General features: G+C 47.1%; 1 protein-coding gene across 2 annotated transcripts in view; it reads right to left on the bottom strand.

Moving 5' to 3' along the window:
* Positions 1–22654, bottom strand: part of LRRIQ1 (leucine rich repeats and IQ motif containing 1) — a 1566481-nt gene that overhangs the window by 240962 nt on the left and 1302865 nt on the right. For both annotated transcript variants that reach the window (XM_069229624.1, XM_069229625.1), the window contains one exon: positions 1835–1967. In XM_069229624.1, the coding sequence (XP_069085725.1) occupies positions 1835–1967 (133 nt within the window). The remainder of the gene's footprint in view (positions 1–1834; positions 1968–22654) is intronic.

The following is a 22654-nucleotide window of genomic DNA, read 5'->3' as shown; positions in this document are numbered from 1 at the left end:
AAAATCAAAAATAAGTTGCTACTCCCACCGTGCTCAAGGTACCCAGGTAGCCTTTAGTACGACTTTAGTGGGGTCAACATGTTTTGCCATCCTTGTTCCAGCTGGATCCTTGGTGCTTTATCAGGACCAGTAATCTCTACCCCACACCAAAAAGGATATGTAATAATGGGTGTTACCTTAACACACAAAAATACTTCTCTATGCTATGATCCAACCTGGAAAGAGATAAATAAAACACATGGACAAGAATCTTTGTAGTTATCACCTCAAAAGTTGTGCAGGTTGACATATTTTATAATGCAGGTGAAATTCACTCTTCATGCAGTAGTAACCAAAAGGTCACTATCTGGCAATCAGTGCTAGTACACACAGCTTCTATAGGAACAGCACCTTCATTTGTTTATTGATATTTTGGAACACAGGTGCTGGATCATTATTGGCTCCCTGTCCCCTCTGTTGAATCTATAAATCAAAATTATCACACAACTATGTTTGCCACTACCGTCACCACAACTAATATCAACACCATCACCCCTGCTATCACCATCATTATCACAAAAATTATCGTTACTGACACTTATTACAACGACTACTGCGACCGTCAACACTATTACCATCTACACTCTATGAACAATTTTCTGGTCTGTGTAAACACACTGTGCAGGGGTGTAGCTCCAGGGAGGGTATTTGGGGTGTTACACCCACCTGGAAATTGCATTCTTTAGTTAATAGTTGGGCACACGTGTTTTAAGTCGGGTAATGTGAAGCGTCTGTCGGATTTCACATGTCCTAAAGGTAAGATGAGAGAAAGCGAGGGTGTTTTTGTCAGTCTGAAGGCCTTAAAAATGATGATTAGTTTGAGAAATAATGCGTGTTACGTACCCCTAATAATCGGCCCTCCTCTCTCTTTCCACTGCCCCATAAGCCCCTTCATGTCCTGCCTCTCATAGAAAGGGTTTTAACATTATGTGCCAGTGTAATTGTTTGGAAATCTGAAGCTCACCGCCCTGCCCCCGCCCTCCCCCCACCACCACCAATCATCCTGACAAAGTTACGCCCCTGACTATGTGTGAGCATGAGCAAAAGTAAGGTGGGCATGTGTGTGTGAGACACAAAGTGTTGGTTATCAGTAATAAAACATGTAATGGCAAAGATCACAGGTCTTGATTTAATGAGTTCCATATGCAAATATAGCCGTGAGCAAACATAGTTTGATTGTGTTAGTTCATTTAAGCAAGATCTTTTGGATTTGTCATTGACTGATTTTCTCCTAAAGCCCATTTTCTTTCGTTCGACTTTTCTAGTCATTTCCACAATAGAAAATAACCACAATTTCTGCATATCAGCCTGTATGCCTTTCAACGCTACACAGTACCGAACGAAATGTAACTAAGTACGCACTTTGATGAAGCTGCTTCATCAAAATATATAAAAATGCACCTTTTGGTGAAAAGAATTCGCCTTCTGATAATTATCTGCTGCACTTGATGTGCATGATATGTTGCATCAGCAATACACACACTGTTGCTCTAATCATTGTTCCAGTCATTTTATTAGTGCGTTTATTTTAATCTGGAGTAAGAACACTTAGTACAACTTTTACCTCTATAGAAAACTAAGACTGTGTGCCAAGGCTCATAAAGCACTCTTATCCTAGGAAGTTCAATACTACTGGAATGTGGGCCCAAGCCGTGCTTCAGTGGGAATGAGCAGAACTACTGGAATCCAGCAACATACTGATCTCCTCACTAGCCACAAATGGGTATTCGCCAGTGGATTATAAAAGGTATCTGGCTTCATGTGACATAATCGAATGTAAAGTTAGTGACCTCACCATTTCATAATTCTGGAATTGGCTGTTTCATGATCCCCGCATTGAGTGTGAAGCCACTGGTATGTGAGTTCTCTACTTCTTTCAATTTTTTCAGATGGAACTTTATCCGTGGAGGCAAATTCTTCTTCCCTACCTGCGGGAAAAAAATGTCTCATGTTATAGAGCTGCTGAAAAGTAGGAATTGGAACATGCTGGAAAAAGACGGGACATTCAGTGCGTCATAAAGAATGTTTTACACAAGGCCTCGGCTAGACGGTTCTAAAAGAAAACAGCAATTACCTTAATATGCGACGTCTGTATAGCTTACCAATCCCTAATCATGGTTGCAATAATGGTTTTCACACTAACACGGTGAGAGTTTAGCTTTGGCACAGTTTGGGGACGTGAAGCTTCTTTACCATGTGCCTCCAAACTGGCAGTCACACTTCGTACGACTGTCTTTTGAGAATTCTTCGGCTAATAAGATAACATTCTCCCCTTTGGGCTTCAGGTCAGGGAGCAGTCCACCATTTCTCCCGCACAGAACAGCGGACCCTTTGACTTTTTGCATTTTCAATAATAAGCACAGTAGGGTGCCAAGTTCTGGAACTTGCTTTGACCTCAAAAGTGGCTTCTGAAATGGTACGACCGATGCACACGCAATAAAAAAAAGACAACTGGAAGTTCAACCGAAACATGAACAAAAACAACAAAGGACACTGAAGATTCAAGCTTTGGCAAAACAAATGTGTGCCACCCTCCGTCCCCATAGTATAATCACTTAACATGTACCAACCTAAGATGCAGCAGATGGAACAGGCAGAAACGAACAAGTTACTTACCTTCTGTAACGCATTGTCTGGTAGAGACTCTAGCTGCAAATTCCTTACCTTAGAATTTCCTGGCGTCAGCTTGGAATCCGGAATTTTTAGCTGACTAGTATGCTGTGCACACCATCAGGTGGCGACGTTCGGATCCGTGTGGCACTGTTGGCATTGTTGGAGCCGTCTGTGACGTCAGAGTCACCTACAAAGGCACCATCCCAGCCCACGTACCTCAGTTCTTTTACCCATGAACTTCCACACCAGAAGCACAGAGTCATGGATAGCACCAACAGTCTGTGCAAAACTAGGACGCTGAAAGGGATAAACCCTAACCCTATAAGACAAATCCACAGAGCGGGAAGGCATGGGTGGGTGTAAGGAATCTGCAGCTAGATAGAGTCTCTACCACATAATGTGTTACCAAAGGTAAGTAACTTGTCCATCTGATAGAGACTTCTAGCTGCAGATTCCTTAGAATAGATACCCAAGCCATAACCTCCTGGCGGTGGGCTGCGGATAGATCTCCTTTACACTAATAAGTCCTTCAGGATCAAACGGGCAAAGTGTCTGTCCCTCGAGACCTGATTATCCAGGCAGTAGTGTTTTTCCAAATGTGTGCAAGGATGCCCACGTTGCTGCCTGACAGATATCCAGGACTGGAACACTTCGTGCTAGCGCAGTGGTAGCAGCCTTGCCCCAGGTGGAATGAGCCCTTAGGAGGCTGCTTCTTTGACAGTGCATAGCACATTTTAATGAAGCGAATGACCCAGCGTGAAATGGTTCCTTTCTGCACTGCCCGACCCTTTTTTGCTCCCACGTACCCCACAAAAAATTGATCATCCACCCGGAACTCTTTTGTGCGGTCAAGGTAGAACGACAACACTCTTTTTGGGCACAGACGGTGGAGTCGCTCCTGTAGGAAAATGCCTCCCTTGGCATGGTCACCCCCTAACGTTTTGCCATTTGTTGATGCTAGTTATGATTGACAGGGTGGTGGGATCCTGCTAACCAGGCCCCAGCACGAGTGTTCTTTCCCTAAACTGTACCTTTGTTCCCACAAATGGCACAGCCATGGCAAACAGATAAGTCACTTGTAACTGGTACCCCTGGTACCAAGGGCCCTGTGGCCAGGGAAGGGCTCTAAGGGCCGCAGCATGCCTTATGCCACCCTGGGGACCCTTCACTCAGCACATGCACACTGCCTCACAGCTTGTGTGTGCTGGTGGGGAGAAAATGACTAAGTCGACATGGTAATCCCCTCAGAGTGCCACGCCCACATCCCACTGCCTGTGGCATAGGTAAGTCACCCCTCTAGCAGGCCTTACAGCCCTAAGGCAGGGTGAACTATACCACAGGTGAGGGCATAGTTGCATGAGCACTATGTCCCTACAGTGTTTAAGCCAAACCTTAGACATTGTAAGTGCAGGGTAGCCATAAAGAGTTTATGGTCTGGGCGTTTGTCAAACACGAACTCCACAGTTCCATAATGGCTACGCCGAAATCTGGGAAGTTTGGTATCAAACTTCACAGCACAATAAATCCACACTGATGCCAGTGTGGGATTTATTGAAAAATGCAGACAGAGGGCATCTTAGAGATGCCCCCTGTATACCAGTTCAAACACCAGTGTTAGGCTGACCAGTTCCTGCCAGCCTGCCACAACCAGACGGGTTTCTGGCCACATGGGGTGAGTGCCTTTGTCACTTGTGGCCAGGAACAAAGCCTGCACTGGGTGGAGTTGCTTCTCACCTCCCCCTTCAGGAACTATAACACCTGGCGGTGAGCCGCAAAGGCTCATGCCTGTTGTTACAGTGCCCCAGGGCATCCCAGCTAGTGGAGATGCCCGCCCCTCCAGCCCCCACTTTTGGCAGCAGATCTGTAGGAGATAATGAGAAAAACAAGGAGGAGTCACATACCAGTCAGGACAGCCCCTAAGGTGTCCTGAGCTGAGGTGACCCCTGCCTTAAGAAATCCCCCATCTTGGTTTTGGAGCATTCCCCCAATAGGAATAGGGATGTGCCCCCCTCCCTTCAGGGAGGAGGCACAAAGAGGGTGTAGCCACCCTCCAGGACAGCAGCCATAGGCTACTGCCCCCCAGACACACCCCTAAATGCAGTATTTAGGGGCAACCCGGAACCCAGGAAATCAGATCCTGCAACCTGAAGAAAGAAGAAGGACTGCTGACCTGAAAGCCCCGCAGAGATGACAACTGACTTGGCCCCAGCCCTACCGGCCTTTCTCCAGACTCAAAGAACCTGCACAGCGACGCATCCAGCGGGACCAGCGACCTCTGAGGACTCAGAGGACTGACCTGCACCTAAAGGACCAAGAACGTCCCGAGGACAGCGGCTCTGTCCAGAAACAACTACAAAACAAGCAACTTTAAAGAGACTCTCACTTCCCGCCAGAAGCGTGATTCTTCACCCGACGCCCCTGGCTCGAGTTTGGAGAAACCAACACTGCAGAGAGGACTCCCAGGCGACTCTAACGACGTGGACACACTGAGTCGACCTGCCTGCACCCCCACAGCGACGCTTGCAGAGAGGATCCAGAGGCTCCCCCTGACCGTAACTGCCTGGTAACAAGGGAACTCGTGGCCTGGACCAAGCACTGCACCCGCAGCCCCCAGGACCGAGAGGAACCACCTACCTGTGCAGGAGTGACCAGCAGGCGGCCCTCATCCTAGCCCAGTCAGTGGCTGGCCCGAGAGGCCCCCCTGTGCCCTGCCTTCATCGCCAGAGTGACCCACGGGTCCCTCCATTGTTTCTACAGCAAAACAGACACCTAATTTGCACACTGCACCCGGCTGCCCCAGTGCCACTGAGGGTGTGTTTTGTGTGCTTGTGTGTCCCCCAACACACCTCCCCCCCACCCCCCCAAATGCTCTTCAAAACCCTCCTGGTCTGCTCCCCGAGGACGCAGGTACTTACCTGCTAGCAGACTGGAACCAGACCACCCCTGTTCTCCTTAGGCGCCTATGTTGTTTGGGCACTCCTTTGACCTCTGCGCCTGACCAGCCCTGTGTTGCTGGTGCTGTGGCTTTGGGGTTGCCTTGAACCCCCAGTGGTGGGGTGCCTATGCCCAGGAGACTGAACTTGTAAGTGCTTTACTTACCTGAGAAACTAACCAATACTTACCTCCCCCAGGAACTGTCGTTTTCTTGCAGAGTCCACTTTTAAAATAGCTTATTACCATTTTAAGCAAAAATGTGTGTAATTACTGTGTGAAGTACCTTACAATTTATGTACTTACCTAAAATTTGAATCTTGTGGTTCTAAAACTAAATTAAGAAAATATATTTTTCTACATAAAAACCTATTGGCCTGGAGTTAAGTCTTTGAGTGTGTGTTCTCATTTATTGCCAGTGTGTGTACAACAAATGCTTAACACTACCCTCTGATAATCCTACTGCTTGACCACACTTCAACAAAATAGAGCATTAATATTATCTAATTTTGCCACTATCAACCTCTAAGGGGAACCCTTGGACTCTGTGCACACTATCTCTCACTTTGAGATAGTATATACAGAGCCAACTTCCTACAGCTCGTCTTCCTTAGAGGGATGCAGTGGAGCAAAGAAGGCGGGCAGGGTGATGTTCTGACCCAGATGAAATGGGGCACCACCTTAGGAAGGAGAGGCACGAGTTCTGTGAACCACCTTGTCTCGGACCATAGTGATATACGGTGACTTGGATGAAAAAGCTTGCATCTCACTCACCCTCCTGGCAGATGCTATTGCCACTAAGAAGGCTGTCTTGATGGTAAGCAGCTGGAGGGGACAGTTGTGTACATAAGAAATGTAAGGACAAGATTTAAGTCCCATTGAGGCATAACAAAGGGCGTATGGGGAAGCATATGTACAAGCCCTTTGAGGAATCTATGTACAATGGGAGATTTGAATGGTGAAGGCTGATCAGGCAGCCGAAGGAATGCCGATAAGGCATAAAGATAGCCCTTGAGGGTACCCAAGGCAGAACCCTGCTAGGCAAGGAATAGTATAAAGGGAAGGATATCAGAAAGAAAAGCCGAAAGAGGATCAATAGCTCTTTCTGCACAATAATATACAAAACGATTCCAAAGGCAGGCATATACCGTTTTAGTGGAGGGACATCTGGCTGCCAAAATAACTTTACAGACTTCGGAAGGAAGGTCAAAAGCCATCAACTGCCACCACTCAATATCCACGCATGAAGGCGTAGAGGTGACAGGTTTTGGTGGAGAACCTTCCCCTGCAACAGGAGATCCTCCTGAAGGGGCAGCCTGATCGGAGGATCGATGCTCATTCTCAGAAGCTCTGGATACTAAACTCTCCATGCTCAATCTGGAGCCACTAGGATTACTTGGGCCCGGTCATTCTTGATCTTCTTGAGAACTCTGGGCAGAAGTGGTATGGGCTGAAAGGTATACAGGAGGCCTGAATTCCACTCCCGACGAAAAGCGTTGCAAAGCGATTGCTGCCTTGGAAACTCCAGCATGCAATGCTGCTGACATTGCACGTTTTCTATGGAGGCGAACAGATCTAACCAAGGCTCTCCCTACTGCCTAAAGAGTCCTTATGCCACCTACGGGTGGAGACACCATTCGGGATCCGCTAGGTGTCGACGGCAGAGTTGTTCCTCCCTGGCATTCAGAGAACCTCCAGGTGTTGAACCACCAGGGTTATGCCTTGCTGTTCCAGCCATGTCTTGAGACGCTGGACCTCCTGACAAAGGGTCCACGACCCCACACCGCCCTTCTTGTTGCAGTACCACATTGCGGTAGTGTTGTCCATGAACACCTGCACTATCTTCCCCATTACAACTGGAAAAAATGCTTTCAATGTTGGTCGGATTGCCCAGAGCGCCAGGAAATTGATATGGAGTCCAAATTCCGCCAGAGACCAGAGGCCTCTGATCTCCACCTCTCTCAGATGGACGCCCCATCCCAGATGTGACGCATTTGGCACTACTGTGAGATCTGGTTAAAGAAGGAAGAGGAGTCTGCCTCTGACCCAATCGCATTTCACTAACCACCACTGCAGATGTTTTGCAGTTCCTTCCCAGATCTGTAAAGTGTTGGTGAGATTTCCCTGATGCTGTGCCCACTGCAACATCAGGTTCCACTGCAGAGCCCTCACATGCCATCTGGCATGTTTGAGTAACAGGATGCAGGAGGCCATGAGGCACAGTAGTCTCAGAGTCTGTGTCACAGAAATCCAGGGTAGAAGCCGAAACATTGGTATCATAACCTGAATATCCTGCATTTGCTGCTTGGGAGGATAACCCAGAAACTGCACTGTGTCCAGAACAGCTCCAATGAAAGGGAGCTTCTGAGAGGGGAGTCAGGTGTGACTTCGGCAAGTTTATAGTGAACCCCAGCGAATATAGGAGGTTAGCTGTAGTCTGAAGGTGGGTGACGAGAGCCTGGGGCGTAGGAGCCTTTAACAGCCTGTCATTGAGGTAGGGGAAGACTGAAATCCCTAACCTCCGAAGATGAGCTGCTACCACAGCCATCACTTTTGTGAACGCCCGAGGAGCACTAGTGAGACCAAAGGGGTGCACAGTAAACTTAAAGTGCTCGTGGCCCATGTTGAACCGCAAGTAACGCCTGTGGGCCGCAGGATGGGGATGTGAAAATATGCATCTTGCAAGTCCAGGGCTACCATCCAGTCTCTTTGGTCTAGGGCAACCAAGTCCTGAGCAGGAGTGAGCATCCTGAATCTCTCCTTTTTGAAGAAGAGATTGACAATCTGTAAATCCAGAATAGGGCGAAGATCCTTGTTCTTTTTGGGAATCAGAAAGTAGCGAGAATAACACCCACTGCCTACTTCTGACATTGAGACCTTTTCTATGGCTCCCTTGGCCAAGAGAGCGGAAACTTCCTCGTGGAGCAGGACTAAAAGGATCCTCCATCAGCTGTTCTTTTAATGGAGGCACAGAGGGAGGAAAAGACTGGAAAGGGAGGGAATAGCCCTTCTGTATGATCTACAAGACCCATTTGTCTGATGTTATGGACTGCCAGTGAGAGAGATGAAACTGAATCCTCCCCCCAACTGTACTGGTCTTGCAGAATCATACTAGGAGGACTTGGGCGCTGTGGAAGAGGGGGGCTGGGTGGTGGCGGAACCCTGGCTAGACCCTCTGGGTCTGAAGGTACCACTACCTCGTCCTCGTACTGGAGGTTGAATTAATGGAGGACGGTGGCTGATTGGTGGGTGGTGTGGTACCACACCTCTTCTGAAGCCTTGAAAAAGGCGAAAAGCAGACTGCTGGCGAGCAGGCGCCAAAAGGCCCAAGGATCTGGCCCTAGCCTGAGAGTCCGGGACTCGTCAAACCCCGAGTCTGCCTTCTCTCCAAAAAGGCACGAGCCATCGGAAGGCATGTCCATAAGGTTTGCCTGGACGTCCCCTCCAAAAGCTAGACATACGGGGCCAGACGTGGCAACAAAGGGCCACCGTTAAAGAAATCGACCCAACCAGTGAGTCAATCATTCCCAAACCACACTTTACTGTAAACTTTGCTGCATCGCTCCCACCTTCAACAGCTTGTGAGATAGTGTCCTGTACTCCCTCTGGGACCTGGGGCAGCACCTGTGCCACTGTACCCCATAAAGTATGGGAAAAATGGCCCAATAGGCATGAGGTGTTTACAGACCTCAATGCCAGGCTGGAAGAACAAAATATTTTCTTACCTAGCCGACTCAGCCTCTTGGATTCCCTATCCGAGGGAGCTGAAGGAAAGGCACCAGGGGAAGTGGAGGCCTGGACCACCAAACTCTCCGGGGCTCGTGTGGGTCATTAGGGGCTGATCTATGGCAGTGGCCGTTTGTCCTATTTTCAGGAGCCCCTGTGCTGGGTTTCTACCACGTCCCCAGCAGGGTATCAGTGAGGACTTCGTTAAAGGGTAACGTCGGTTCTGATGTGGAAACCCCTGGCTGAAGCACCTCAGTCAGGAGATCAGTCCTGACTGGCACCATAGGCAAGTCTAAGTCCCTGACCTCAGCTGCCCTACGTATCACCATAGCATATGAAGCTCCCTCCTCCGTAGCCACAGTAGGAGGTGAGAGCATGCCAGAATCTGGAGAAGTTTTCAGTCCACTGGCTTTCCCTAGTTCCTCATACCAGTCCATATGCTCCAAACCATATTCTAAAGGGTCATGGGACCCCACCCACTCTTCAACTGTACCTGGCTGATCAAAATAAGCCTCAGGCACTGATCTGGCCCCTATTGGTGCTGTTGAAGTCGGAATCGGCATTGTACGACATCTTTCCGGCTCCAGATCATCTGGGATGAGGATCCGGTATCTGATCCAGGAGTCCCTAACAGTGCCGAAGCCGCCAGCGTGGAATCCGATGGGGCCCCTGCCAACCCCACTGGGCCTGAAGGTACACCAGCGAGGGGCGGCCGGCTCAAATACGAAGCACGTGACATTGTGAAAAATCTTTGAGTTTAGCGGGGGTCCCTCCGGCTCCCGGAAAGGGGGGGAGACCTAGGAGTCGCACCAACTGAAGTAAACTGCCGGGTCGCTATGAGCTTCAGAGACCACTCTCTCAAAGCTTTTGGGGCCATGACCCGGCAGTCGGAACACAACTTTGAGTTGTGGTCTCTGTGTGTGGTGGCTTCCATTGAACATGGACCTTTGGGGAGCAGCAGCCCTCCAGTGGCCCATGAAAAGTGGCCTGCGCTTCAGAGCTTCATCTGCCCGGGGCCCGAGTGAGAAAGTGAACACAAACATTAGAGTGTACCTCTCCTAGTGTTCACCCTAATAGAAGAAGCAGCTCTCTATACACAGGCACTTGAATGATGAAAGACAGTCAATACACCAACCTCGGAGGAAGCCATGGTAGGGTCAGGCGATACCACACTGAAGCCAAACTAGGTTAACTTTATTTTTATGTAATTTCTTACATTTTCTTATGCCCTAATTATATGTGGGTTATATGTCCGTTTGCACAACTCAAGGACCCCCTCCTCTTTGGTTGAGGCACAAAAAGTGAGCAAAAGGGTGTTCACATCATCTGCAATCACCAACAGCTGATGTTTTTGTGAGAATCCCCACAACTACTCACCGTGGGTGTCACAATAGCTAAACTGTGTGAAAGCCCCCTTTTGTCATGGTTAGGACCCACTTTTTGCCTGGTTTCTGATGTGGCTTCGACTGTTAGTGCACTGGGTCCCTGCTAATAGGCTCCTCAGTGCCAGATCTTTTTACTCAGAACTACACAGTTGTTTTGCACAATTGGCACACACTTTAGCACCCATTATAAGTTCCTAATAAATGGTACCTCTGGTACCTAGGGCCTGGGGTATTAAGGAAGGGCTCTGAGGGTTTAAGCACCAGTTGTGCCACCCCCAGGTACCCCTTACTAAACCCACACAGTGCTGCCATTGCAGACTGCATGTGTTAGTGCAGGCTAAATTGAACACACAACCTGTCATACAACCCTGTGTGCCAGGTCCCCTATCATTGCGTGTGCCGGGTCCCCTATCATTGCATGTGCCAGGTTGAAGTCACTTCTAAGGCGAGTGCATCAAGGCACATGTGATGTAATATATGCACAAACAGATATGTTTCTGAAATGCCTCTGTTTATTCTGAGACATAGTACGTCAACAGTTAAGCAATTTTAAATGCATGTGCTGGACACTGGTCATTAGGAGTTCCCCCAGCTACGTGATGGCTTCTCTGAATCCTGGGATATCCAGTATCAAACATCTCAGAACAATAAAGCCTCACTAATCCCAGTGATGGATTTATTAATAAACGCACTCGGAAGGCACCCTAGGGGTGTCCTCTGAAAACCTACCATCTACTAGTGTGCTGACTGACCAGTTCATCCATCACAGACGCAATTCTGGACCCCCAAGGTGAGAGCCAGCGCCCTCGCGGGCCTGAGACAAAAGTCTGCACTGGGAGGAGGTGTTATCACCTCACCCAGACAGGATGGACATTTCAAGGCGGAAAGCTTCAAAGGCCTAGCTGCCTTTGTAATGTAACCCAGGTCTCTCCAGATGGTGGAGATGACAGATCCCCCTGTCCTGACACCTGGACAGAAATGAGGTTTTGAAGGGGCTATAGGGGTCTCAATGCTGTGACAAAAACTGATGTGCATCTCATTCCTAAAGCTGATGAGCTAACTGACAGGTTAGGGACAGACACATATCTCAGTACTTTTGATCTCACACCAGGGTACTGCCAGATAGGTCTGACCCCTGAAGCAAAAGAGAAATCTGCATTCTCCACTCCTGATGGAAATTACCAGTTCAATGTTGTGGCCTTTGGACTAAAGAATGCCCCTGCCACCTTCCAAAGGTTGGTGAACAAAGTCCTGGCTGGATTAGGGTGCTTTAGAGCAGTATATCTTCATAATATTGCTGTCTTTAGCTCTACCTGGCAGGATCACCTGACCCGCCTGAGGCTCTGAAAAGGGCAGGCCTCACTATCAAGTGAAGCAAATGCCAGGTTGGGCAGGGCCAGATTGTATACTTGGGCCACCTTGTAGGTGGATGGCACGTTCAACCACTACAAGCTAAGATCCAGACATTTCTGGACTGGGTAGCTCCCACATCCAAGACTCAAGTCAGTACATTCCTTGGCTTGACTGGATACGACCGGAGGTTTGTGAAAGGGTATGGCTTCATTGTGTCCCTTCTCACAGAACTGACCTCCAATAAAATGCCAAAGAAAGTAAACTGGACAGTGAGCTGTCAAAAGGCCTTTGACACCCTGAAAGAAGCAATGTGCTCAGCACTGACCACTCCCCTGTTGATCACCCCAGCTCCTCCAGAAGGTCCCTGGGTTCTGCCATCTGGTATCCAAGGTTAGCAGGGGCCCCTGGGAGCATCTGAGTGGCCAGGGCAGGCAGGTGACGTCAGAGCCCCTTCCTGATAGGTGGTCACCTGCCTAGGTGACCAATCCACCTTTCAATGCTATTTAGGGTCTCTCTTCTTGGGTAGTTCCTCAGATTTGGGTTGCAAAATTCCAGCAGGACTCCTCTGCAACCTTACTTTGACTTCTAGCCACTGGAACCACGACTGGACCCTACAGGAACTGACAATCTGCATCCACGAAGAAGACTCTTCCTGCAAAATTGTTTCCATTGCTCCTTCCAGCTTCTGCAACATTTCCCTGGCTGTGCATCCTCTGAGGGCAGCAAATCTTCAGTCTGCATGAGAAGGAAGGAGGAATCTCTTTTGGAGTGAAGGAGTCACTTCCCTTCATCCACAGGCACCTACTGCAATGACGACCAGGTGCGTGGATCTCCTCTCGTCCTGAGCTGTGTGGATCCTGCATCATGGATAGTGGTCTGGAGTAGTCCACCAGGTCCTCTCTGCCAGCTGTCTAACTTTGGTGGAGATAAGCCCTTGACTTTCCATGCAGGACAGTACCTCTGTGCACTGCGTCTCTTGCAGCTGCCAAGGCTTGTTGGCAGCTCCTCCAAGGGATCTCCAGGCTACATGTAGCTCCAGCCCCCAGCATTGCTTCCTTCAATGCACAGCCATCCGCACAGCCCTCTGCGTGGTTCTCCTGCACCATGGGACACTTCTTCAGTTGTGCTGGGCTCTTCTGCGTTCCTGTTTCCCCATACTGTGGGACTACTGTGGGTACTGCCTTTGCTCCTGTGAGCTCTCTGTGTCCTGAGGGTCCCCTCTGACTCCCACTCCTGGGTTGAGTCCTCCTGGGCATTGATGGTCCCCGGCAGCTTTACTTTTCACCAACAGCAACCTTTACCTTTGCCAAGGCTTGTTGGTGAATTTCCCAAACCAACACCATACTGCAATTCTGGGCAGACGGATCTGCGGTAAGATAAAGTACCACCAGAAAGATTGCAGGAGTGTGTAGTTGCCTGTAGAGTAGCAGCACACGAGGAAGAGAGCTAGAAATCGTGCACTGTCACAGAGTGTCTAAAGACAAAGTTAAAAGTAATTCTTTAAATGTGAGCAATGGAAGAAAAAAAATCAGCCACAGCCATGAGCAGTGGAGGAACAGAAATCAGCGAATCAAAACAAAAGGAAAGAGGCTATGCTCCAGCAAAGGGCCAAGCACAAGAATAGGAAGGCAAGCCACTGAATAAGAAACAAGCAAATTAGAGTGCAATAAAGCCACCCGATGGTATACAATAAGTGGGCTCTTTATTTTACTGTTAGTTTTTTGGTATGGTCCTAGAGAGGAATTAAAACTGTCTGGTAGGGAAGACCCAATAACAAGTCAACTGTTTGGGAGGGCCCTGTTTAACAGCCCACTGGACATAGTGGTAACTCCCACAGGAGCAACTGAAGTGGGAGGTTCACAGTGCCCCTTGGGCATATATAATATTTGCATTTCTGTTGTTTGGCCAGGTAACAACATTTTGGGAAATATCCCCATGCAATGAAGCAAACACAACAATGCCTGTTTTCTTGGGCACACATTGTTTACCACACAATAAGACTGTGAAAAGCAAGAGATATTGCCCCACTTACGTTTGTCACACTGTCTATATGAAAAGATTTCTCGAATAAATATCAGCTTGGCAAAGTCACCTGACTTTGTCCCTCTTGTATCTAGAGTAAAAATAGGAGAAAGGGAGTTGCAGGATGGGGAGGATGCTTTGCTGAAGCCCACCTTTTGCACTCAGCCCCAGATTGATATTAGCATGTTCAGGTGTAATTTTATTACATAGGAGAACTCTCGGATTCAATACCTCATACTTTTTCTAGACCATTAGGATTTAGGTTCCAATGAACCTCAGAAATAATACTTGACACTATACATATAAGCACAACCTTTCAACTAAGTCTTGCTTTCCAAGCAAATGTGATTATAGGGTCACAGTGAAATCTAATCTGTTCAAAGTCCAGCCCGACCTTAAACCACCTACCATTGTCCCTTAGAACTACCCTCATTTTTGAAGGTTGCATGAAATATTTGCCTCTCTGCCTTCAGCCAAGAATGGGTATTGCCACTGATGGATGCTACATCAACACATTACTTACCTTCAGTAATGCTCTTTCTAGTGTATACTCTAACTGCAGATTTCGCACATTTAGAATATCCCAAGGAACCACAGTGGATGCAGAAGACTTTAACAGCAAGCTTCCAGTGCACAGGAAGGTGGTGCAGTGTAGCTCTGTGTTAACTCTGTTCCATCCTGGAAGCGATGATGGAGCCTCATATAATCGGCAACCCTGCACATTGACATCAATTTCTTTCTTGACTCTGTCTGCACCCTCGGATGGAGAGCCTCATCAATATCAGATGTACCAGTGTGCAGATTCCTAAATTATGATTTTTTTAGATGGAAAAGAGGCCATTCCACAGAACAGAGAAGCCGGAGGGCAGTGATGAATCTGTGGGTAAATAGAGCATCCATCAGAAAGATCACTACCAAAAGTAAGTGACTTACTCTTTTGATGAATACTGCTAACAACTGATTCCTCATGTTTAGAATAGACACCAAACCCAAGGTTGTGGGTCAGTGGAATTCCTCAGATCAAAAAGTGCGGTAGGACTGAGTGAGTGAAATTCCCTTCCCTTTGGACCTGGATGTCAAGGCAGTAGTGCTTCTTGAAAATGTATACTGACCCACACGTCTCAACCTGACAGATATCAAGGACAGGCACTCTGCATGGCAGCATGTGTGCTAGCAAACTCAGCCCTCGTGGAATGGGCCAAAAACCCCTTCAGAGGCTGTCTATTGGCTGATTCATAGCACATCTGAATGCAGAGAACTATCCACCTTGACAAAGTTTTCTTTCTGCACCATCTTGCCCTTTTTCGCCCCAGGGAACCCTACAAAGAGCTGATAGTCCACCGGACAATCTCTGGTATGATCAATATAGAAGCTCTAAGCTCTTTTAGGATCCAGCCAGTGAAGTCTCTCTTCCTTTTTCAAGGGGGTGAGGTGGGGCAAAGAATCTTAGATGAGTGACAAATTGTTCTACATGAAAAGCTGTAACCAATCAAGCCAAGAAGGCCGTCTTGGTCCACAGTACCACTTTCTCTGGAAAGAAAGTGTATATGTGGCTGCACCAAGAGAGCTTGGAGTTCATCCATGTGACAAGGTGAGACCAGAAACACCATCTTCATAGTCAGAAAACATAATGGGCAACTTCTTTCAAATGGTGTGCACAGGAGGAAAGTGATAACCAAAGTAAGATCCTATTATAGCACCACAAAGGAAATCTCATCACATCATGCGACTTGAATATGGAAGGTTGGTCCAGTAAACATAAAAATACAGAAAGGCAGACAGATTACCTTTAAATGTGCCAAATGAGAGTTCCTGCTGCACAAAGAGGGTGCCACATTAGGCTAACAACTTGCCTCCATATCCGGCATATAAGCACTTAGTAGAAGGATGCCTGGCAGAAGGATGACATGCAAAACTTCAGGAAGAGGATTGAATGCCTTAAACTGCCACTGCTCAATTTCCACGCATGGAGGTGCAGATTGTGCAGGGTTAAGTGCGGGACCCTGCCCTGCTACTGTGACAATAGGTCCTCCTCAAGTGGTAGCCTGATCGGAGGACAGATGCTCATGCTCAAAATTTCTGAAGATCAGTCCAAGTCCAATACGGAGCCTCTAGGATGACTTGGGCCTAGTCATTGATGATCATCTTCCGACGTAGGGCAGGAGAGGAAGTGGCAGGAGGGCATACAGGGAGTCCCAGGCTCCACATGAGAATGTGTTTCTGAGAGGAAGCTTTCTTGGAAACTACAGTAAGAAAAAAACCTTGACACTGTCCGTTCTCATCTATGGCAAAAAGATCTAGCCAGGGTTCGCCCCATTGTTGGATGATGCCTGTACCACCTTGGAGTATAACTGTCATTCGTGATCTGCTAGCCACAGCCAGCTGAGCTCATCCGCCCTGGTGTTCAAAGATCCTGCCAGGCGGGTCACAACCAGGGAACTCCCTTGCCAGCTCCAGAAGTGAAGTGCCTCCTGGCACAGGACCCAACCCTGCCCTGCTTGTTGCGGTAACACATGGCAGTGGTGTTGTATGTGTGAACCTGAACCAGCATCTCTTTGGCCTTTAGCCCCAGGCAAACAGCCTGCAACTTCAACAGGTTGATGTGGAAACGAGTCTCTGCCAAGCACCAGAGTCTTTCAACTCTACCTCTCCCAGATGACCTCTGCATTCCATCAGTGATGAACAAGTTACTTACCTTCAGTAATGCATTATCTGGTAGAGACTCTAGCTAGATGCAGATTCCTTACCTTTAGAATTTCCTGGTGTCAATTTGGAATCTGGAACTTTTGCAGAGCAATACCCTTGCACGCACCGTAGGGTGGTGTAATTCAGATCCCTTTGGCATCAGCAGCGTCGTTGGAGAGGTCTGTGACGTCATGGTCGCCTACAAAGACACCACCCAGGTGCACGTACATCAGTTCCTTTTCCACGAACTTCCACACCAGAAGAGCAGAGCCATGGCAAGAACTAACAGTTTGTCTGGGCCAAAAAACTAGGGCCCTGAAAGGGACAATCCCTAACCCTAGAAGAAGTGTCTGCTGAGCAGGGAGGCATAGGTGGGTGTAAGGAATCTGCAGCTAGACAGAGTTTCTACCAGGTAATGCGTTACCGAAGATAAGTAAGTTGTTCATCTGACAGACACTTCTAGCTGCAAATTCCTTACCTTTAGAATAGATACCCAAGCCATAATCTCTTGGCACTGGGCTGCAGACAGATCTTCCAACACTGAAAAGTCATGTAGGACCAAACGGGCAAAGTACCCTTCTCTGTGGACCTGATTGTCCAGGCAGTAATGTATTGGAAATGTGTGCAAGGATTCCCACGTCGCTGACTGGCAGATGTCCAGGACTGGGACACCCCTACCCCACAAAGAGTTGGTCATCCACCTGAACTCTTTTGTGCAGTCAAGGTAGGACAAAGGTCTTTTTGGGTCCAGCCGGTGGAGTCGCTCCTCTTCGTTAGAGGGATACCGTGGAGGAAAAAAGGTGGGCAGGGTGATGTTCTGATGTAGGTGAAAAGGGGTCACCACTTTGGGGAGGAAGGAGGCACGAATTCTAAGTACCACCTTGTCCAGAAACATGGTGAGATACGGCGGTTTAGAGGAGAGAGCCTGTATCTCACTCACCATCCTAGCGGATGTTATTGCCACTAAGAAGGCTGTCTTGATAGTGAGCAGCTGGAGGGGACAGTTGTGTATGGCTCAAAGGGAGCACACATGAGAAATGTGAACCCCAGCGAATGCAGGAGGGTCGCCGTAGTCTGAAGGTGGGAGACAAGAGCCTGGGGCGCATTAGCCTTTAACAGCCAGTCGCAGAGGTAGGGGAAGACTGAATCCCCTAGCCTGCGAAGATGAGCTGCGCCCACCGCCATCACCTTGGTGAATACCCGAGGGTACTGGTGAGGCCGAAACAAAGTGCTCATGGCCCACCTCGAACTGCAGGTCATTCCTGTGGGAAGGCAGGATGAGGATATGGAAATATGCACCCTGCAAGTCCAACACTACCATCTCGTCTCCTTGATCTAGGGCAGACAAGACCTGAGACAGACTGAGCACTATGAATTTCTCCTTTTTGAGGACGAGATTGGTTTCCCACAAATCAAGAATAGGACGAAGGCCCTTGTTCTTTTTGGGTATCAGAAAGTAGTGGGAGTAACATTGATATTCCGGTCTCTTATTATTATATATATTTTCTTCTTTCCATCATGTTCTTACCATGTTGTCACCTATTCTTCTTAATAAGCACCATTGTATATTTAGTGTTTTTTTTGCCTTTTTTGCCAAATTTTACTTGATTGACCTGTTGACATGGACTATAAACATATGTTTTAAATGGCCAGATCAATCTATCCACTTGAGTTTAAGTTGGCCGCCCAGTCCGAACATGGGATCTTTCATTGCAATAGAACCTTTATATTTACAGACTCTGAGTTCTTCGTCCATCTTAAGATGGCCGCCAGTATACAAACGAGGGTCCTTCCTTTGCTTTTACTACCCGGAACAACCGGCTGGTTGGTTCCGGTGTAGACGCGCTCGGAGCGCCTTCATTTAACATATAAAAACCTCCCCAATGCACCTGCACAACGTCTTCAGGTGCGCAGCGTGGGGCAGGTTTCCTGCAAAATCGAGGAGTTAGACAAGTAAGCGCGGGGCTGCGGGAGCTTTACCTTCCGTCCCCGTTTCATTAATCCGCATTTTTTACTTGTTACACTTTATTTTTATTCTCATCTTGACGTTTAACCTGGCATTTTGAATTTACTTTATATGATTACATCGTTCCACAGCCTCGACTCTTGGCTGGGAACTTACATATTTTTGACAACCGATCTGCCTACAGTACTTGACCAGCTCCTTGCATCTTTACAGCTGTTCTATTAGTAGAGGACTCCCCTCTAATTACAGAGTGATTGGCTTTTGCCCTGTGGCTCCAGTACTCACAATTTTGGTTGTGTTTATATGTTGTCTAGTATGACTTACTCTTTTTCTATGATCAGTTAACAAGGGCCTAGTTTGACCAACATATGCCAATCTATTCAATTACTGAATTAAGTGATTCTGTTCGTGTGGTGTTATAGAGACCTTGCATATAACGTATTACTATGTATTGATTGCTGTGTTATACTATTACATGCTATATTATTTTTACTTAGCACTATCTCCTTGGTTGATGCTAGCACAGACCTAGGAAGCCTAATCTCTAATATGGGATGGTAAGCTTCTATTTTCACTTACGACACATTGGGGGTGTTTGTCACTGTGATTGCTTTTCATTCTAAGCCTGTTTACTCACTGGCACTAATTGTTATGTGTTTTTTGATTCCACGCAGGGCGACCGTATTGACCAACTGACTCTGACATACTTTGTCTTCCATTTGTAAGTGACTTTTTAGCACTTGACAATTCTTGTTGCATAGGAGAAGTAGTTTATTAATTTTTTTGGGTCCTGAAGAAGCGTCATGGGATCACTTAGTGACCAATATAAGACGCGAAACATGTTGACCATTAGACAGGATTAGGTAAACTACCTTCCCTCGTTATAGAGTGTAGTGGTACATTATTTCCATCAACACTCCCCATATCCCCTTTTTTAATCTTGGCCTGCACCTTGTTTCTAACTCATTAAAATGATGGTTTAGGTTCAGAGCCAATTTTAGAGTTTTGTCTCTTCTCTACTCTCCAATCTTCTTTTCTCTTCTTAGTCAGTTTTCATTCCAGATCTCTCCTTTTTGGCAATTTAACAACGGTTGAGTGCCACCCTGAATTCTGGGTGGTCCGCCAGACATTGCAGCACCGGTCTGACGAGGAGTAAGCCCAATGATGAAACCTGTCACCCTATTGGGTGCTTGAGGGCTCTCCTAAACATCCAGCATAGACTCGCCCTCGCTTCTTCAATAGAACTATTAAGTTTTTTGTCTTCTTTCTTTTGGAACAGTGTACCTATATAGATATAACAGGTTCATTTGGGAGACCGTGCACCGGACCAATAATCTCCCAGTCCCTACTCTTGTATAATAAGTTTAGTACAGCAGCTTCGCTGTGGGACTTATATAGGTCATAATAAATAGACCTTCTCTTTATTTTCTTCTTAATATCCCCTTGACCATGGAGAATTTCCAAGGTCTGAGTTTTGATGACGAGACAGTATCCGCGATCTTACAAGCCCCCTCAATACTTAACAATGACGGTGCTAACCCAACAGGCAGTCCTAAAGAAGACTAGGACAAACTCTCCTCTCTTAAACGTGACTTGATTAAGACCATAATGCATGGCACCATAATGACAGAATATCTGAGAGCAAATATTGCTCCTAGCGGTCTCCTGGTCTCTAACATGCCCAGGATCTTTTTACACAATCTGGCGTTCAGGAAAGACTGGGCACAGATCGCCTGGAAATGTACCAGAGACTGGCTAGTCTTGATCATCAATGCTTCAAAACGATTGGCTGAATCTATTATGATTCAGATTAATTGTATTGAAAGCACCATAAAAACAACGATTACTCTGTCATCTTTTAAAAGTCGCCTCCTTGAAATCAACTCAGAACTAAATGAGACGAAAGAGTTTGTGACTCAGCAGAAAATCACAAAAATGCAAAAATACATCAGGAGATTCGATCGTGAGAAAATCTATCCTTATATTAAGGAAGATTACGATGCGGATGCCCAGTCTCGTTCATCTGATGACTCCACTGTCTCTAACAGAAAAACCTGCAAATCCGATGGATGGAGCACTGATGACAGCATGCAACCACCCATATATAATCAACCACAATATCCCCCTAACCAACCTTTCTTTTGGCAACCACCTTACCCCTTCTTCCAACCTCGGCCAATGCTGCCCTACGTGCCTTTTTTAGGCCGCGGCCAGGGCAGAGGAAGAGGAAGAAAGAGAGGCAGAGGCAGACGGGTCCACTGGAACAGAGAAGAACCTCAAATGGTCACTCGGAGCCAGGGCAAGAACCCCCCACAGAGGACCTAGTGGTCAATCTTTCCAATAGACGACTCTCAATTCACGAATCAACAGCCTTGAACAAAGGCTTGGGTTTTGTCCCTACTCCATCTGAAGATCCATTCCGTCTCAATTGCGAATTAGCACAATTCTTTAGGAAAATACGCCTTCATTTTTTCTTCCTAGACCGGCCGGTCACTCCTGGAAGCGACGACACTGCTCTTTAAAAACCTTCGACCTTTGTTCCTCCTACACATTCTCTCCCTATCGAGGTTTTGACTTTTGAAAAAGCTGTGATGGCGGATCTTGACTCTATCCGCCCTAAAAGACCATTTATGAATTTACCCTCCATAGAGAAGAAGGCTTTGAAAGATCTATCTCTGGACCAATCTATTATTATCAAGCCAGCTGATAAGGGAGGCGCGATTGTGATTATGAACACCTCAGATTATAGACAGGAGTGCTTACGACTTCTAAGCGATAGGATTCATTATGCCCCTCTCGCTCGTGATCCCACGACGGATGTACAGAATACAATCAGAAGCATGATTGAAGAGGCCCGGAATAACACATGGATCTCCCCTAAGGAAGCAGAGTTCCTTGATAGGACACACCCTAGGATTCCGTATTTCTACTGCCTGCCCAAGATACATAAAGGGACCCTCCCACCTCCTGGGCGGCCCATTGTATCAGGCATTGGCTCAGTTTTAGAGCCTCTCTCGGTCTTCTGTGATTTCTTTCTTCAACCGTTGGTAAAAGAATCAAGCACTTTCCTGAAGGACACTACACGTTTTAAATCTGATTGAGAACATCAATTCAAACACTGTAGTACAAGCCCTCATCACGCTTGATGTGGAGGCCTTGTATACTAACATCCCACAGGAAGCTACTTTGCAAGTAGTGGAATCTGCCCTTCTTGCCAGCACATGGTCATCCCCCACTCCAGTCCACTTTGTGATGCAATGTGCTACATTAGCGATGAAAAATAATTTTTTCCAGTTTGAAGATTCTTTGTTCCACCAGATCCAAGGGACATCGATGGGTAGTACTTTTGCACCCAGTTTGGCTTGTTTGTATATGTATAAATTTGAGAAACTCTTTATACTACAAACATCCAATCCTTTTCATAACAAAATCGCATTGTGGAGGAGATATATCGATGACATCCTCATCATTTGGAATGGTCCGTTTGAAGAAGTAGATAACTTCACAGCCTGGGTCAATACCTTAGACCCTTTTTTTAGATTTACTGCCCACTCGTCCTTAACACAAGTTTCTTTTTTGGACCTTGTGATTAAGATTGACAACGGCAAACTTATCACCAACACCTTCCACAAAAGCACTGACCGCAATAGTTTACTTTTGTATGATAGTCATCATCCAAAAGCCTTGCGGGACAACCTCCCATTTGGTCAATTTCTTAGGTTACGTCGTAACTGTAGCTCAATCAAAACCTTTGATACTCAATCCCGTGATTTGAAACAGAAACTCAGTAACCGACATTATCCGAATAAGATCATCAATCCAGCCTATAAGAGAGCTCGTAATAACCACAGAGATGCCCTATTGACCCCAGTGCCTAAAGAATCAGAAACACGACTGACATGTGTTTCTACTTTTACTCCACTGTCCAACTCCA

This window comes from Pleurodeles waltl, chromosome 4_1 (genome assembly GCF_031143425.1).
Source record: "Pleurodeles waltl isolate 20211129_DDA chromosome 4_1, aPleWal1.hap1.20221129, whole genome shotgun sequence".
NCBI classification, from domain to species: domain Eukaryota; kingdom Metazoa; phylum Chordata; class Amphibia; order Caudata; family Salamandridae; genus Pleurodeles; species Pleurodeles waltl.
Note: the sequence above shows the minus strand (reverse complement) of the source record. Positions and strands in the feature narration are given on the sequence as shown.